At 51.9% G+C, this 18,382-nt stretch overlaps 1 protein-coding gene across 1 annotated transcript in view; it reads right to left on the bottom strand.

Moving 5' to 3' along the window:
- Positions 1 to 16,581: 16,581 nt before the first annotated feature.
- The window catches only part of Grik3 (glutamate ionotropic receptor kainate type subunit 3), a 218,710-nt gene continuing 216,909 nt past the window's right edge, over positions 16,582 to 18,382 (bottom strand). Inside the window, exon 16 of the mRNA XM_051171621.1 lies at positions 16,582 to 18,034. Within this exon, the coding sequence (XP_051027578.1) occupies positions 17,840 to 18,034 (195 nt within the window). The 3' untranslated portion in view covers positions 16,582 to 17,839. The remainder of the gene's footprint in view (positions 18,035 to 18,382) is intronic.

The following is an 18,382-nucleotide window of genomic DNA, read 5'->3' as shown; positions in this document are numbered from 1 at the left end:
AGGACTGAGGACTCACCTAGAGACTGACAAGGAGGGAGTGAGGAGGACTTGGTGGTTGTGAAGCCTCCCACTGCCTCTAGCCTTCCAGTTTGAGGAGGGCGGTCTAAGATGGGCAAGAAAACAGGTGGCAGCGTACTGTAAATGTTTAGTAACCGGCTCTCCAAGCAAAGGCTGATGTGTAGTGTCTGCCAGGTTCTAGGCAGTAAACACTTGCTATTTCAAAGCAGCAGTGGTGAGGCTACCAAGCACAGAGCTGGGAAGAGACGCAAAGCTGCACAGGCGACATGTTTATTCCAGCCTGCAAGTTCCACCTCAAGGGCATGGGTAATAGGACAGGACAGCTACACAATTAAGACGTTGTCACGGGTTTGAGCTTTTTTTTTTTTCTTACCTTTGCTTCTGATACAATTTATTTAACTGTAAGTTAATATAATTGGATTTTTAATCAGGGCCATGTTCAACAGCTGGCTTGGAAATCCTTGGAAAATGAACGTTGGGCTCCTGTGGGTTCATGTGTGCCTGTTCCTGCAGCCTCCAGAGTGGGTCTGGGAACCACCTGCAAGACCAGCTCAGTCTGATGTGCTGTTGGGCCCTTCTAGAGCTCAGAGCTCAGCACTCAGTAAACTTGTCTGGAATTTATGAATAACAGGTGGCGGGAAATGTCTCTTACAATTTAGTTTTCTGATGGCAGGACTGGTTCAAAGCCAAACAGCTCTGCCTGCCTGCTGCCTGGAGCTGCAGAGACAGGGCCAGGTCATCCCCACCTAGGAAGAGGAAGGGAAGGGGAAAGGAAGATAGGGAGGGGTAGAGAAGAGAGAGGTGTGGGAAGGGGCAAGGGGGGGGGATGAGGAGGCATGGGAGGGGCAGAAATAGATACAGAGCGCCCAATACCTTGACTTTAGCCTTGTGAAGCTGACCTGGGACTTTTGGCTTTCAGAACTGTAAGATACAACATGAGTGCTGTGTATGTGTGTGCATACTTAAAGAAAGAAGCACCCCCTAAGTCATTAAAAGTTGCACTGTTTTGTGGAGCCTGGTGATACAGGTTTGTAGTAGCAGCTCCTGGGGAGGCTGAGGTAGGAGGATAGTGCATTCAAGGCCTGCCTGAGATAATTTATTTTTTTCAAGACAGGGTTACTTTGTGTGTAGCCTTGGCTGTCCTAGAACTCACTCTGTAGACTAGGCTGGTCTTGAGCTCACAGAGATCTCCCTACCTCTGCCTCCCAAGTGCTGAGGTTAAAGGCATGAGCCAGTACCGCCTGACTGGTGCCAGTATTTTTAAAAAAGTAAAATAGGGCTGGGAATCTATAGGGCTCGGTGGTAGAGGATTTACCTAGCATGCCCAAGGCCTTGGGTTTGGCCTCTAGCACCAGACCAAAAAAAGTAGAGAAAATGGTTTTAAAGTCAGTAAATTTGTGGTGATTTATTGCAACAGTAAGAGGAAGCTACCACACCAACTGAGACAGGGCCAGCCCTTGGTCTGGCTCTAGCCTGGCTCTGGCCTGCAGGAATGGGCCTCGTGGGGGTGGGGGGAGAACATTGAAGCTCTCTGTTTAGCCTTTACCGCTTGAGGCTCACCTATGACCTCTCATCCCTTGAATCTTGACTTGCTACCCCTGAAACTCGGTTTCATTTCTTACCTCTTGAGGTTCATGTCCAAATCCCAATGAGCCAATCAGCTGTGCCCACCTTGGGTTCCTGATGTTGATTTTCCTACTCCCCTTCCCACAGCTGGCCAAAGTGTGCCTTGAGGGAAGCAAAAGAGTAAAGAATACTGTCAAGCAGGTATGTGGTGCGAGCACTTGGGAGACTGAGGCAGGAGGATTGAGAAATTTGAAGCCAGCCTTAGCTGTACAGTGAGAGCCTCCTATTTCAAAAAGGCAGAGAAGGGAGGGGGGAGGAAGGGAGGAGGAAGAAGGGAAGCTGAACCATAGTCTGGTTCAAATTGTAGCTCCGTGTTCTTCTGTGTCAACTCCCACAGTGCCTCTGGACCTTAGTTCCTCTCCTGGGCATGAGGGTTCACGCCTATAATTTCAGCACCCAGGAGACTGGGACAGAGCGGTCAGCATGAGTTTGAGACCAGTCTGGGCTAACTAGTACATTCCAGGCCCAGCTGTGGAAGGGTAGTCCGGATAGCACCACCATCACCCATCGCTCAGGGATGCAGGATTTCTCTGGGGCTCTGGAAATGTCAGGACGTCCAAACACTACTCCCAAAGCATCTGATGCCAGCATCTGAGTACCAGCTGCCTGGGATTTCACCAGAACTTCCCACACCCCCCGGGGTTCAACAGCAACTTATTCAGGAGTTCCTTTGTTTCCTTCCATGCGCCCCATTGTGTCTGGCACCTTCTAATGCTCCTTGGGAGATGCCATTTTCTGGGGGCAAGGAGAGCTGGACACTGTTAGAGACTGGCACTGCCCACTAGTCCTGGCCCAGAATTTCTCAGATATGTCTTTTAAGTGGCATAGGCACCCATGTCTCCCCTGTGCCAGCAGAGTGACAGGATGCTTGCTTTCAGCACTGATGGCTGCCGTCTAAATTAGAGGCGCCTCATGGGCTCAGGAAGTGAAGGTTAGTGCTCAGGGTGGGGGTCTTGAGATGGGGACCCTTATGGAATTCCCAGTGACTCCTCGTTGACTCTTCAGGGGCCCACTCTCTGTAACCTGCTCTCCTGGTGGCCTGGGTAAAAGGTCCTGACTTCATTATCTTGGCTGGCCTCTCAGGAAATAAAACACCGCGTTCCTTCGACACGGTTCCGTGCTATTTTGCTTTTTACAATCGTTTCCTTTTAAATGTGTTTAGTTTTAAGCTCCTCAAATCCTGTTTAAGTACATGGGGATAAGCCTTCCATGAATAAAGCAATAAATAGAAGAATTGGAGAGTCCTGTGCTGTTTCTTCTTCTTCTGTCTTTTCCCTTCTCCACTGCCCCACCCCCCAGCTCCAACTCACAGCTGATGGGGCAAGGCCCTCAGTCAGGGGTCAGAGTTCACCCCAGGCCTCAGCCTCTGGGCATGATGTCTATCTGCTCCTCAGCAAGTCCAGCCTCGAGTCATGGCTGGACTTTAGAGTCATCTGTAGTCCTTGGTACCTATTCTTGGAGCTGTATTCTATTCTCTACGTACCAGATGATGAGTCTGAGATAGGGAGGGCGGGGTAGCTGTTGTGATTGAGTTAAGGGCTTGGGGGGCGGGGCTAAGAGGCCAGTCCAGAAGCTAAGCAGGAGATTAGCTTCAGGCTGATTGCTCATCAGCTCTAGAACAGCGCTCCTCAGCCTGTGGGGTGCGACCCTCCACGGGGGTGGACCGACACTTTCCCAAGGGTCCCCCTAAGACCACTGGAAGACACAGATATTTACATTACAGCTCACAACAGTAGCAAAATTACAGTTGTGCAGTTTGTGACAAATGATTTTATGGTTAGGTGGGGGTGGGAGGCCAGCACAACATGAAGAGCTGTGTCAGAGGGCCACAGCATTAGAAGGCTGAGAACCACTGCTCTAGAATGAATGACAAGCCCACAGTGTCTCCTGTCAGGGAGCAGGAGCTCCCTCACAGGCAAATGACTGAGCCTCCTCTGGAGATGCAGATGCGGAAGGGAAGGAAAGTGAAACCTTATGGGGACAAAAGTACCTGTGAGGGGGCTGCTGGGAATCTTGGCTAGCCCACACTCCAGAGCAGTGGAGGGCTAAGCGTGCTGTGGAAGGGATCCGGTGTGTGTGTGTGTGTGTGTGTGTGTGTGTGTGTGGTGGTTGGGTGTATGGAGGCTGGAGGTTGGGGGTGCGGGGTGGCTGGGTGTATGGGGTAGGTTTGGTGTGTGGGGTGGGTGGTGTATGGGGTCGGGGGTTGGGGATTGGGGCGTGGATTGGGGGGGGGGGTGGGTTAGGGGTAGTGGTGGGGCACCCTGGCCTGCCATGGTGGTTCTGTACCTCTGGATTGGCATTTCTTGCTTCTTCCCCAGGCTAATGAACGATGAGTCAAGGCAAATGCGCCTCCCTGCACATCATTGTCTCACAAGGCTTCTTCATTGAAATATGTCAAGAGAAGTTGTGCTGTCAGTCCATGAGTGCACAGCTCGTAGCTGCCAGGTGCTGTTTCACCTGCGGGCTGAGGCTCCACGGCACACACCTTCCTCACAGGAGACCTCTCCTCCTTGGTTTCTGGTAAACCTTTGCCCAATGAGGCTTTATGCGTCCACCAGGAGCATCAACTACCCAAGTTGTTCATGGAGGCAACTTGATGGGGAGAGGCCAGTGTCCTCTCTGAGGTCTCTGACGACACCTTTACCATGTGCATCTTTACGGCGCTTTTCCCCTGACTCTCAGAGGCCACACTGTATGTAGTCAGATAGTAGAGCATGCATGCTAGGATGTCACCAAATTGATGGCAGACCCTTCAGTCACAGGACAGGAGCCAAAGGGAGGCTTCGGGCATACCTCTCTCTCTCTCTGAACTGCTCCTAGGCCAGCACAGGTTGGGGACAGTGGTAGCTGGTATTTACTCTGCTGTACTTTGGGGAGGACACAGGTCAGAAGCAAAGGGAGGGATGTAGAAATCTGAGTCAGGTTGAGAGCTGGCTGTGGATCTCAGTGAACACACAGGAAGAGTCCACTGCGGCCCATCCATGGCCAGCCTCTTCTCCCTCCTGGACGTGCGGGAGATATTTTGCTGGTGCCACCTGCCACTGTAGTCAGCGCCTGTCTCTGAGGCCTAGGCGGAAGGACCATCTCAGCTAAGCAGAGGTGGAGAGAACAAGGCTCTCCAGTGCATTTGCGCCAGCTCAGGTTAGGCAATGACGAAGAAGGTTGCCCGTTGAAATGGCAGAGTCACAAGATGGCCTTAGCCCTCCAAACCCACCACGGCCGCTTTTCACAACAGAGACCAGAAGGGTAAGTTCACTCGAGAAGGAAAGATGTCTATACTAAGCCACTATAGGGACTGGTTGTGGTCTCAGCATAGCCCATCCTATCCCAATTACTGCAATTACTGTTTATAAATCACCTACCTTGTGCCAAGATTAGTCAGCTCTCCCCACCCCATGGGTTTACCCAACTACAGATTGAAAAATTAGAGGACAATAGTGTCTGGACCTAACATGTAGACGGTTCCCCCAGACAATACAATATCATGATTATTGACATAGAATTTGCATGATGTATTAATAGCAGAAGCCACGTCAAGATGATTTAAAGTCAAGCAGGGTCCGTGCCAGCTCTTTGCAGATGCTATGCCACTTCACGAGGGGCTTGGACGTCTATAGATGCTGTACTGGAGGGGTCCTGGAAGCAATGGTTATGGGCCCCAGGAATGACTGTAGCACGCCCAAATGCTCATCACTCATTGCCCAAGTCCTTGGAGCCACCTTCCAGCAAGGTCTATCGTCACAGAAGAGGAGACTGGGGCTCGTGGATGAAGTGCCTTCCACAAGTTGTCACACAGTGAGTCAGTAGTGAAGGTGGAACTGCAGGCCAGGTCAGCCTGACTCCAGAATTGTTGTTCTTAGTGTACCCATTCCAGAGAAGCCTGTTTCCGTCCCATTAGGCTCCAGGTATCCATGAGCACATGGACGTTGTCCATAAAGTGTCCCCAACCTGGGTAGTCTGTGAGCTGTGCTTACTATGTTTTTTGGACCATAAGATGCACCTCCCCCACCCCAGCAAAAGTCGAGGGGTGGGGGGATTAGGGTGCGCCTTATGGTCCAATTGCTATTTTTACTATTTTTCTTGTTTTACTGCTCTAAAAACTGGGTGTGTCTTATGGTCAGGTGCACTTTACAGTCTGAAAAACATGGTAGTTCAAGGAGGAAGAAAAAGCATCAAGGGCTTCTGGGCTGTGATGGCTCTGTGGAGTTGCCATGCTGGGTGTAGGTAGGGGTGAAGCCGGGACTGCGTGGTGCAGGTATGTATGGGCACAAACATGTGCGTGTGTGAGCGAGAGAGCGGCGCGGAGATGGTCAAGAAGGAGACAGAGTAAGATAAGGAGAGAGGATGAGAAGACCAGGCAGAGAGAGCAAATACTTCCCCATGGAGGTGTTGAGTATGGCTGGTCTTCCTTAACCATTCAAAAGCCTCCCCACCCGACAGTTCAGCAGGGCCCCACCCACTGTGGTACTTGCTACACTGCCAGGCCTGCTGCTGGCCCAGAACACAGCAGCACAGCCACACACTTCTGGGCTTAGTTTTTTTTTTTGCTAATCCGAGGGCTGAGTTCCGAGTTGGGCGAAATAGCCAGACAGATACGGACGTGTTCAATTGCAGGTTTAACCAGCTCCCCATGGTGACCTTGAGCACGTCTTGGCTATGTGTCTTCATTTGATGAATGAAACCATCACACTTCTGCCCTCCTTCCGCCCCCCGGAAAGCCACTTGTGAGGACCACTGGTGGGTTCTCCCAGACTTCCCACTCAGTGAATGCTCCTGCAATGGGCCCCTGGCGACAGTGGTGGCCTTAGGCCCTCTCCCTCTGAAAAGACCCTTCTGGGACCCATTGCTGAACCCAGAGAGAGGGCCTGCCTGAGGGGAACTCAGGGGCCATCTGTGGGTGGCCCTGCCTTCATCTGGAAAAGAAAGAGCCACTTGAGCATGAAACTCCCCCAGCACCACATCCCCGGAGGGAGTCACAGGCCTAGTAATGTATGGCTCCATTTTTAGATGTTGCCGAATTCCATTTGCTGGAGATCTGTGTTTTATTGCCGTATCAGTGTTTCTAAATTGCACTATATTTTCTTAGCTTGATGGGAATTTACAGCACCCGGATTGGAGCAAAATTGGGCTCTCCCCGAGGCTCGGAAATCACTGGGGTCGATTGCTATGGCTGCTGTCTCCCCCCTCTGAGTGTTTCTGCTAATTATTCATATTAAGAAGGAATCTGCGTCTGAGAAGGGAGGCTGGGAAGCCCACTGGGAGAAACATCCATCAGGACTAGGAGTCGTTGGCTGCTTCCTGCTAGGATCTGGGCCACCCAGGAGGAGGTGGGAGGGCCAATGTTGTGTGTTGGGGGGTGGGGTGGTGCACAAACAGAGATGGATTCCAAGCTAGAGAGCTGGGAAAGGCTCAACTAACAGCCAGCCACAGCCCTGGCATATCCCAGGGAACATTAGATTTTCGGATGCCAGCCTTAGTAACTGGAGCGGGAAGGTTTTTTATCGTCGGAAGACCCCCTTGGGTGGTCTCCAAGCTTCTCCCGTCTTCTTGATTTGCCTGTGAGGAAAAAAGGCCAGAGGACACCAATTCCATTTTACAGATGAGGAAGCTGAAGACCTAAGGGACAAAGCCACGTGGTAGAGCTGGGGTTGCAGCGAGGCTGTCTGACTCTGCAGTGGCGTCTGCATTGTCCCCATAGGTGGCTGTCTCTCCCCTTGGTTACCACAGGGGGAGGAGAAGAGGAGAGGAGCAGGGGACAGAGAAGGACTACTGTCATTTAAAGAGCTCCACTCCGCATGCGCCAGACGTTGCACTAAAAGTTCTGTGCAGCATCATTTTAGAGTTGGGCGCTGGTTCATTTTGTGAGTCAGGCTCAGGACGAGCCTCAATTTTGTATAGTCACACAGGACTCCTGGGTGACGAAGCTGTGATTCAGCCTCAGGGGTATCTGCTTCCAGACGCCACTGTGAGCCACCATGCTCTCCTGCTTCTGGTGGCAAGGGCTCTTCTAATGTCTGCTGAGGTAGACCGAGCCGCCTGGCTCTGGGTGGCAGTCCCAGTGCATTCTGGGAGTCAGATGGAGGTATCTGGGGCTGACATCCAGCCGAGTGCGGGTTTTCACAGTGATGGCTGGGTGCATGGGCTGCACCTGTGCTTGGAAGTCACTATTTTTTCTGGTTCCCTCCTGGCAGGGTGGCGTACTATGACTACCTGGGGCATTGGACAACGAGAGGAGAGAGTCCTGAGGACCCGGCGGAGGCCCATCCCTCTGGCAAGTCCAGGCAGTTTATCTCACTTGGCAGTGATGCTCTGTCTAGAAGCACGTCTGACGTTCTATGCAATAAAGTTAATGGACTTCTCCGTCTCGGAGCAGCAGCTGAATTCTCTTGGAGCAGATGCTGAGGGTTATGGATGTTCTAATTAGGAAGCTGCCTTTGGCATCCGGGGAAGGGAGGGGAGGCTTGGGATGCGGATGCACACCCTGCAAAGACCCCCTGCTGAGATGCTCTCCCGGAGCTTGCCAGACCCGGCTTCAGTAGAGAAAGGAGGAGGGATTTCCATACTCTTTCACCTTCTACTTTCTTTCCAGCCTCAATGGTCCTTGTTGGTGAGCCAGAGTGACTGGCAGGACCAGGCAGGGTGGCCACAACCTCCCAAGTTGGAGCAACCAACAAATGGGGTTTAGTGTCAGTGATCAAATAAAACTTGAAACCAAGTTAATCTGACACATTTATTGATGTGCATAATTGTTATTGGGTTGCACTGCAATTAGGCATAAATGGTAGGTCGTTCCTGTGAGTGACTGCAATTAGTAATTCACATTTTTGGGCCCAATCGAGTTTGGATTCCCCTCCCCATCCACCCCCCCCCTGTATAGGGTGTCTAAAGAGCATTGCTGTGGACTGCTTTCCAGTCCATTCCTTTGTTCGGTTAGCTTTTCATTTGCCTCCATCTACAAAACTGGAGCCTCGGACTGGAGGCCTCCTTCTGCTGCTGACTGGATTGTTGTGGGCGATTCCGCTCTTCCACTTTGAACTTCTGCCGTATGGGGATGGGGTCCCAAAGCTTAGAGAGTGGTGTGGTGAGACCCTTGTGGAGCTGAGGCACGCAGGGTCCTCAACTAGTGGCCACCCACATTTTATTATTTATTATTGTAATTCATGACAAGTCCATTTGCTAAAGCGCCAGGCACCAAGAGCTCTTAGATCTACCCTCAGACAGGAGTGTCTGTCCTCTGGGCCTTCAGGGCTAGAAGTCTAAGCGATGCAGGAGGGCACAGAGCAGGTGATACTGGGTCTTGAGATGTTGTCACCCCATTTTCACCCTCACCTGGTCAATTTGAGAACTTCTGTGATTTCCTATGTTTCATTTTACCGTTGCGCAGCCTCTGGGAAATGTGGGGAGGGATCTGAGCTGCCAGGAGAGGAATGTGTCCGTCCACCCAGGGTGCGGGCTTACGAGGCTCCTGGGAAGTGTTTGGTTGTCTTCCAATTCCAGGAGATGAGCTGCCAGAGTTTAGAGACCTCGAGTTATGGGGGAAGAGGATGCTACGGCTAGAATGTATTTGAATTGGTTCACGTGTTGGGAGCCTGGCTTTTGGTGGCTATGTTGGAGAGTGGAGCATTTAAGAGAGAAGTCCTTAGGTCAGGTGGGTGTACCCCTGGGAAATTCTTGTGGGAGGAATGTTTGAAGAGCTCGCTCTGTGCCTTGGTGCTCAGTGTGACTCCTTGCCACTCCCCCAACTCCTGCCAGTGCCATAGTCCACAACATGGTGTAGCTGAATGGCTCTCACCAAAGCCAGGGGAGGCACCCAAGCAGCCATCATGCCTCTGAGCCTCCAAACTATAAGGTCATTGAGCCCCTTTTCTTTATAAAGTTAGCCTGGCTCAGTCGTGTTATTCTGTGTATAAACTGGCTAATACACAGAGGAGGCTGGTCTCCACAATGAAGTAAACAGAAAGGCTTGTGGCATGGGGCTCAGATGGAAGCTCACAGACTCTTGAAGAAAACGTCTCTGCATGCAGAAGCTGCTAGGCTCCTTGGGGATGGCCCAAGAGATGGAACATCAGGAAGCCCAGAGCTGCAGGAGTTAGGCGAGGCCTGGACGAGGGGCCTGATGCTTGAGCTATGAGCAGTAGAGAGGCTGAAAAGGGGTGCGTTTGGGTGCTTGAGATGGAGAGGCCCCGAGTCAGTCTCTGAACCTATTCCCCAGACCTCAGGCAAGTTATTGGTCTCTCTGAACCCCAGTTTCTTCATCAGTAAAATAGCCCCCACAGAAGACACTGTCAGCATCCATCTTCTACCCTTGGCGTTCCCATAACCGTGTTCTGTCTGATGCTCTGTCCTGGTTCAGGGCATTTCCTTTATCACCTAATGGTACGCCAGGAGTATTTGCGATTTGACCAGCTCTGGGGGCCATCCAAAAATAGTAAGGCCTTGGTGGCTGCACATCCCAACTCCCTTGCTATTTAGCTGAGAATTCTGTTATAAGGTCTATGTTGCTTGCCCAAGGCTTTGTTTCAGACAGGCTCACATTGCGTGTTTCTTCTAGCATTTTGTTTCCCTTATAATCATGTTGGGGATGGCCACTCAGTCTGCTAGGCTCTAGATATCGGGGAATCTGAGATAGAGGCCCAACAGTTGAGCCTATGTGGACTGTCCGAGGAAGGCTTGCTTCACGTTGGGGCTGCTGCTTTGGAAGCTGTCTCTGTGGGGTCTCCACATCCCAGATCCTGTCTGGGGCCGAGGCAGCCAATAAATCCCCTCGTGGAGCTGGTCCCAGCATGGGCCACCCAGCAGAAAGGCCTCATCAGCGGCCTCATTTGCATAAGATAATGAACCCGCAGTTAAAATAGGAAAAGAAAAAAATGGCCTGGCAACTTTGTTTCCATAATGACAGATGCTTCTTAAACACTTAGCTTCTGTTTTCCAGAGGGAGTCCCCAGAGGCAGGATCTGATCCAGACTGCAGTCCAAGCGCCCCAGCCCTGACCTCCTCTCCGTGGCTTGCTCCTGGCATTCACAGGGCACAGAAGCAAAGAATGGGAGCTCAACTGAGGGTTAGAAAAGGCCCTTGAGAACAGTCCTCTCGCATTGTCCCTGAACATGGCTTTTGGATCTCTTCTTTCCTGTGCATGGGAGCTCCCCAGCCGTGTGGGTATGCCCATCACACAGGAGAAGCACCCAAATCCTGTGAGGTGAGCAGAGCCACCTGCCAAAATCATCCTGGGGGTAGTGACCCTCTGGGGGTGTGGTGTTGAATGACCAAAGGATCAGTCATAGGAATTTCATGTCAAATATCCTGTATATCAGATATTTATATTAAGGTTCATAACAGTACTAAAATTACAGTTTTGAAATAGCAATGAGAATAATTTTGTGATGGGGGGGGGGTCACCACAACACAAGGAACTGGATTAAGGGGCCACTGCATTAGGAAGGTTGAGAACCACTCATTTGTTCATGAGTCTGAGAGACGGAGGGGTGCAGATGCCCCCTTCCCGCTCCCATCTGGAATGTTTCTGCCACGAGAACTCAAGAGAGTTGGCGGCATCAGTTAGTTCACTACCCACCTCCAGCTTCCCAGACACTGAGATGCAGTCATGACAGGGGTTGTGATTGGTAGAGCTTTGCAAACTGGACTTCTAGTTTCCTGGATTGCAGCTCCCAAGTGTCTCTCCTTCCAAGCTCTTGTGCCAGGCTTAGAGCAAGGAGGTAGCTCGCTTGCTGGACTGGCTCTGTATTGTCTTGGGAGCCATTCTTGGGAGTCCAGGCTGGCCTTGCTTTCTCAGCCCTTCCATGACATCTGATTCCTCCTGCTTAAAACAATCACCTTGAAAGCAGACATCAAACTGCCATCTCTAGAGTCACCCACAGAGCCTCCTTCCTCCCAGCCAAGAATAGAGCAGGTGAGATTTGACCAGCCAACCTCCGGTGACATATTCATCTGACCTCATCGACTATGACCAAAGGGACAGGGTCACCTAAGGACATAGCAGCTCCTTCAGAACCCGTGATGGCGGTCACTTAGTTGTAGAGGCACATGTCCAAGAGAGTGGAAGACAGCCAGTTCCGAGATCACACTGTGGCCCTGATGCCTGAAATGGAACCAGAAGCCTGGGCTGGGCATAGCTTCCTGCTCAGCACAGGGTCTGAGATTGCCTGGAATCTGTCATTCCCTGGAGGAAGATGGTCAGCATAAACTGCCTGTGACCTCTGGTTCTGAAGGGAGATGAGGAACAGAAAACACACTTCAGGAGGGACCCATTTTATAAAAACATTTATTTAAAATTTAAAACCATATTACTTCATACAGCAAACTGTGCACTTTGATATATCACAGTGTCTTAAAAAGGAAAATAATCAGATTTGTTTGGAAATTTATTTACATCAGCTTAGAATGATTGGCAAGTAACACAGTTACTATGAAACCCAAATTATTACAAAATGTTTACAAAAAACTATATTCATAGAAATTCTGCATGTCCACAAAGGGCACCCCCTGAATGGCCCAGAGACCAGTGTGTGGGAACCTTGTTGAGTGGGGGGTGGGGGGCATCCAGGCACTCTGGTCTGGGTAGTGGGACAGGCCAGGGCTCTTGGAGTCCCATGGTGCTGTCTGGGGGCTCAGCCCAAGAGTTGGGAGCTGAGATCCCCACCACGGAAACCCAGCCAGGAAGTCAGCCCAGGCAGGAATGGGCTGGGGTTTCAGAGCACAGTGGCGTGAGGGCTCTTAGAGCCTCTGGTCTCTGTGGAGCCAGGACAGGACCCTCCTCAGCGGCAGCTAGATTTAGACACGCTTGGCCATGGCTGTGGAGTGGGCCCGGCCTTTTAAGTGCAGATGGCCTGAGGGCTGGGGCTGAAGCAAAGGGCGGGCTGCAGACCACACAAAAGCAAAGCCTGGGGTCTCCCCTCCCCAGCACACTCTGGAGATGCTTCGACCCAGGAAAGGGCTGAAGGCCTCAAATTACTGGCAACAGACAGATCCAGGGACAGCAGGGACAGAGGCCTGTGACCTACCTGTCAGGGGCTCCCTATCAGCTGCCCTGTTGAGGAGGAAGCAACAAGAGAGAAGGATTGACAGCAAGGATCTGTACAAGGCCAGGCGCTGCCTTCTTGAATCCCTCTGGTCCCTTGATAGCTCCCCCACATTTTGTACCCGTGTCAGGATGAACTGGGGCAGGCTCTTTCTCAGTCTATGGCTCTTCCTTCTACTAGGAGGCCTCGGAGTTTTGGTCTACAAAAGTAAAACTGACAGCTATGGGGTGATTTGAGGGCCTCTACTCTAGAAGGCAGGGGCGTAAGAGCTAGATTCATAACTAGGTTATCAGGATGCTGACCAAGCATGCCAGCAGTGCCCTCAGGCCTTTCTCCAGCTGTGTGCTGTGGCCACCTGGCATACGTGAGGCCTTCGCTACCCAGGATCCTCTGACGTCTGATGCTTCAGATGCTGCCCGACATCTTCCAGGCCATTCTGCAGGGCCCGGGGAACTGTCTCCACTTTCCTCACTCTTTGCCCTGGGACTAGATTGTGATGTTGGCTCAGGGATCAAGGACTAGCAAGGCCTTTCCCCCCAGATATGCCCCCTGTCCTACCTTAGACAATTTCCCAGGTGGAGACTCTCACCCATGGCCGTTCCTTTCTGGGTTCACCTGCCCGCTCCATGCTATTCTGTCCTCTTTGCTATGGTCCATAGCACTGATGCTGGCAAGGCCTGGCTTGTTCCAGATGGATGTGTAAACCTGCCTGACCTTTCTGCTGCAGCCCCCTCCCCCATCTCTCACTGAGTCCCCACCCATACTGGCTGGGTTCTGTACACTTGTGTGCAGACGTGCAGGGAAGGACTGTATACACAGGGGTTGTGGGTCATTATATACACTGTGCATATATATAAGCGTATATATATTTTACATTCATATATATATTGTACAGAACATTAGCCTTCTGCCTAAAACAGTTCTGTGACTTCACGTATACCTCAGCTCTAAAATTTCAACTCCAGGACATTGAGACAGAGGGCAAGGCCCCTTCCACTGTGGCGAGTGGCTAGGTGTATTCCAGATGTGCACCTTGCCCCAACAACCTGGCATGTCCAGATATATCTTACTCAGAGATCTGCCCACAGGACTGGGCCCAATTCTCAGATCTGTCCACTGGGCTGGGTGGGTCCCGGTTGTTAACTCCATACAGTTGTTTGTCCATGATACGAGGGCCCTTCCAAATGGGCATCCACGCAGGGCAATTCCAGAGGCGGACCATGGAGTTTGTCATGTTCAGATGCTGGTGCCTACAGTAGGGGATGGCTCTGGTGTGTGTGTGTGTGTGTGTGTGTGTGTGTGTGTGTGTGTGTGTGTGTGTGTGTGATGACCTCATGCAGCATGAAGCAGTAGCAGCTGCCCCCTACTTTTAGCTCTCCCTGGGCCAGAAAAGAAGGTAGGTAGGTAGGTAGGTAGGCAAGGGCAGACGGTTCTTGGTGGATCTGGCCTCACTTCTGCTCTCATAGAGATGTTTAATCTGTTCGCCTCTCCCCCATTGCATACTACAAGGGCAGGACCAGGGAGTGCTCTTCCAGCTGAGACCCAGTCCAGGCTGAGAAAGGGGAAGTCTCCTACCTTGGGGATTCTAAGACCAACTCACTGGCCAACACCTCCTTTTCCCTCTTGCAAGTCGCCTGCAGATAAGAGACACCTGAGCATCTCCGGGTGCTCGGATTTCATTATCTGTCCATTGCAGAGAGACCAGATGCAGGCCGGGGTGGATGCAGAGGGAGGTTCACTATACAGTAGCCCCCACAGCCTGGATAGGGTGGATGCGGCCCCTCCATTGGGCTCATATACGCAGGTGAAGCTTAGGCCCAGACATAGTGGTATGAATTGCTCTTGCATTTGTGCTGGCCTATAGGATCAGACAGAGCCAGCCAGCCAGCCAGCCAGCCAGAGACCTGTTCAGGTATGTCCCATCTGCTCCATCCAAACCAGCCTTTGTGATCTCCATTGCTCCTCAGTGCCTCTGTGTGCTCCAGCCCCAGCTCTGTGCATCCCTTAGGGAGTTGGGACAGGTTTCCTCTTGACAGCTCTGCCTTCCTCTTGACCGCCTTCCCTACCCTGGGAGAGACACAGCTCTGCTGGGCAGGGTGGTCTCCAGGGTGCTTAGCACTGGGGCTGGTCTCTAGGACAGACATAGGACTTCAGCCAGAGGGCAAGCATTAGCCACACCTCTGGGTATAAGGCTCAAGTGGAAGGGGAAATCCTGCAGCATTCCACCCCTCTGCCTCGAATGAGTCCAGAAACCACCCTAGCGCCTTTACCCAATGTTCACTGTTTTTATGAACAGCCCTCCCACCAACCACGCCCCGTTCCTTCTCCCATCACAGTCTACATATGTGCATAGCCTCAGAAGAACATGACACGTCTGCAGTGTCATGCACAAAAGCACATGTGTGATATGAACACGGACGTGGGTGTGTGTTATAAAAGCGTATCTGACAACATTAAACAGTGGTTAGTGACTACAGTGGATGAGAACAGATTGGAGAATGCAGCAGGGTTGGTTTAAAAAAAAAAAAAAAGAAAGAAAGAAAAGGAAAGAAAGAAAGGATAAGAATGTTTTCCTTCCCAACAGGACACTCAATGAACAGCAAAGGAGAAGACACCACCAGTTGCGAGCCCCAGAAGGTGTCTCCCTGCACGTTTCCCCACGGAGCCTCAGGAAAGCTACAGCAAATGGTTCCTCCGTAACAGGCGTGCAAACAAACCCTGGCATCCTGCCTTGTTGATTTCTCTGCTGCTTCAACTCAGGATGTGAACTGGAGCTTAGGTACATGTCTGCATATACATGGGTGTTCTCTCTCTCTCTCTCTCTCTCTCTCTCTCTCTCTCTCTCTCTCTCTCTCTCTCTCTCTCTCTCTCTCTCTCTCTCACACACACACACACACACACACACTCATACTCCATTTCACCGCTCCTGATCAGCACATGTCCACCCATGGGGCCCAGCAGTCTTCTTGTCTTCCCTCCTCTGCTGTCTTCAGGGCACACAAGCCTGCACACGAGTGTGTGCACACACACTCACACAAGGACCTCTGATGACATGGCTTCTCCTTTTATAGGTATTTGGCTATGCTGCAGGTTGTATCCTGCTCTGTATCCCATCCTCTGCCATTCAGTACACAGATGCACGCACACTCACACACGGTCACGCATGCTTGCACCCATCTATATACTCACCAGAACCCCATCTAAACATGGCTTCTCCTGTTTTTTTTTTTTTACATAGATGAGGCTGGTCCTTTCTGAGCTCCTTCCTCCCCCTTACACACACACACACACTACCCAAAGGAGCCCCCTATTATTACCTGCCATTGACTATGTTATATACCCACGCCTGTCCTTTATCCAGCCCCTGAAACTCACACATACAAAGTCAAACACACAGACATGCGCACGCTCCTCCCTCCTGCGAGCACAGCTTCTCCTGTCCTTGCATGCACTGGGCTTGGGTGGACGTTTCCTGTCTCTTCCCTCCTCCAGCGCAGCCAGCCAGCCAAAGCTCCTGAGAATCAGCTTGATGGTGCTGATCACATGTGCTCATGGGGAATGGGTGATGCTTGGCTGAAGGGGCTCCTTCACCTTTGCTGAGGAGACTTAAGATCTAGATATAGCTCACCCAAACCTGACTCTCCCCTGGCAGCACCAGGAAAGTGAGGGCATGTGGGTGACTGGTGTCCTCTACTTCTCAACCCATATTGTCTACCCTGGCCCCTGATCAGAGACCAGCTTTCACCTTTAGCTGTGGGGGCCCTGACGGGCCTGCCGTGCTCTCTGTAAGGACACTTTTCCCCTAACTTCTCACATCTGAATCTTTCCTACGACTTTTATAGTTTTGAATCTCCAGAGATGGAACCCAGGTCATCGGCTCACTCCCTTGGTTGTCCTCTCCTCTGGGGTCTCCCACAAGTCCCCTAAGATCATAGCTGCTCCAAATAAGAGACCAAGGGCCAGAGTGGCCTTGTATCTCTGTGTTGGGTCTTTGGTTAATTTTCCAGGAGGCAGCTTTTCCCTTCCTCCCCTGGGGGCCTGGGGAGGTCTCTATTCCACCCCTGAAAGCTTTCTTTCTCTGGAGGGCTCTATTAGGTTAGGCATGCCCAGAAAGTTCTTTGGGTCCCCTCTGGCTTCTCCTACCTACCCCGAAGTTAGTCTGTGCAGGGGGACCTCAAGCCCTCTTTTGGGGAGGTTATGACTTGGCTCACACTTCAGTTGGGCTGCTCTTCCCTTTTCAGGATGACAGGGGGTGGCCAAATCCAAATGGGCAGGGACAGGGAACCATCCATGAGTAGGTGGTGCAGAAGCCAGGGTCCCGAATGCTGGCTTGTTTTCCAGCAAAGCTGGCCTATTGGTTCAAGGGCCTGTGGGATTTTCATAGAATCTGTATTTCTTCTGTTGGTCTTCTAATAATGTCCATTGAGTCTTTGGACACTCCTTGTGAGGGAGGCGGGGTGTTCTCTGTGCGGAAGTGGAGACGAGTTTGCTGTGATTACTACCCCATTCGCATTCCTGGAGACTTTCTAAAACACTTGTGGCTTGGGACCTTGACCTTAAGCCATACCAAACTCCTCCTTCCCACACCGCTTTTCATGTCGCCAAGAGGCTGCTGCAGGTGAAGCCAAGTGGAGAACGACCAGACCCAGGTGACTTAGCCCTTAAGGGCTCAAGCCTTGCTTCTGGTCCATGTGTGGATGGCCGCCTTTGGGCTCCCACTGGCAGCCTCATTAGAACATCCTGAAGGTGTTCAATGTCGGAGTCTCTGCTCTCGCGGCTGCGTGCTGGGGGGCCTGGGCTTGAGGGAAAGGAGGAAGGTATAAGAGCCATCTCCTGTGTTCTGAGGCCTCTGCAGAGCCACGGCAGAAATGCCTGGCTATGGAAAAGAGAGGGGGGATGGTGGTGAGTGGAGCCTGAGAGGCATGTGCTTCCGCTGGCCTTCCCAGCTCGAGAAAGCCATAGAAAAGACGAGAGGAGATGAAGTCCAAGCAGCTGGCCTAGGGCCCACGGGTTTCCTGGTAGGTAAGAGCTGATGGTTCACAGCTGGGCGTGGGCAGCAGCTCCATCCCCAAGGCTAGCATGAGATGAGGATGTCCCGTCGGGTCTCCTTTGCTTTCTTCTGGGTGGACCAGGCCTGAAGTCCCCTGCTGTCGCCAGGTCTAGGGGAAGACAGGGGCTAGCGAGGTGCTGCAGCTCATGCTGTCCTTGCCCGGAAGCCTTCGGTCATTGAAGGTGTGCATGTTGATAACTGCATCCGTCTTGACCATCATTGGAGGCTGTGGCTTGTGCTTGAGACGACGCTGGCAGGTGAGGGAGAAGCGGATCTCATCGGCCACTGTGCTGCAGAAGGAGCGCTGGGGAGGGACAAAGGGCAGCGTGAGACACACTCTTTCCCCTCCTGACCCAGCACTGAGGCCACCTGGGCCTTTTTACATCTACACCCTACCAACTTCTTGAGTCTGAGAAAGCCTAAGGGGGAAGGGCAGGAAGCCTCCCCTCTGTTTCATAGAGGAACACACAGCAGCCCAAATAGGATGCACACAGAGCCTGCTGGGGTTCCCTCTAGCTTCTCAGGTTCTGTCCTCATGAATCCAACCTCCTCCGCACTAGGCCTGGCCTGGAATTGGGGCTGCAGAAGCCCTTGCAACTCACGTGGGGGGAAACCCCATCCCGGTGGGTTTTCCAACTACTGCCTCCTACTC

The sequence above is a fragment of the Acomys russatus genome, chromosome 29 (genome assembly GCF_903995435.1).
Source record: "Acomys russatus chromosome 29, mAcoRus1.1, whole genome shotgun sequence".
In the NCBI taxonomy this organism is placed as follows: Eukaryota; Metazoa; Chordata; class Mammalia; order Rodentia; family Muridae; genus Acomys; species Acomys russatus.
The sequence above is the reverse complement of the archived record's forward strand: the minus strand, read 5'-3'. Positions and strand labels throughout refer to the sequence as shown.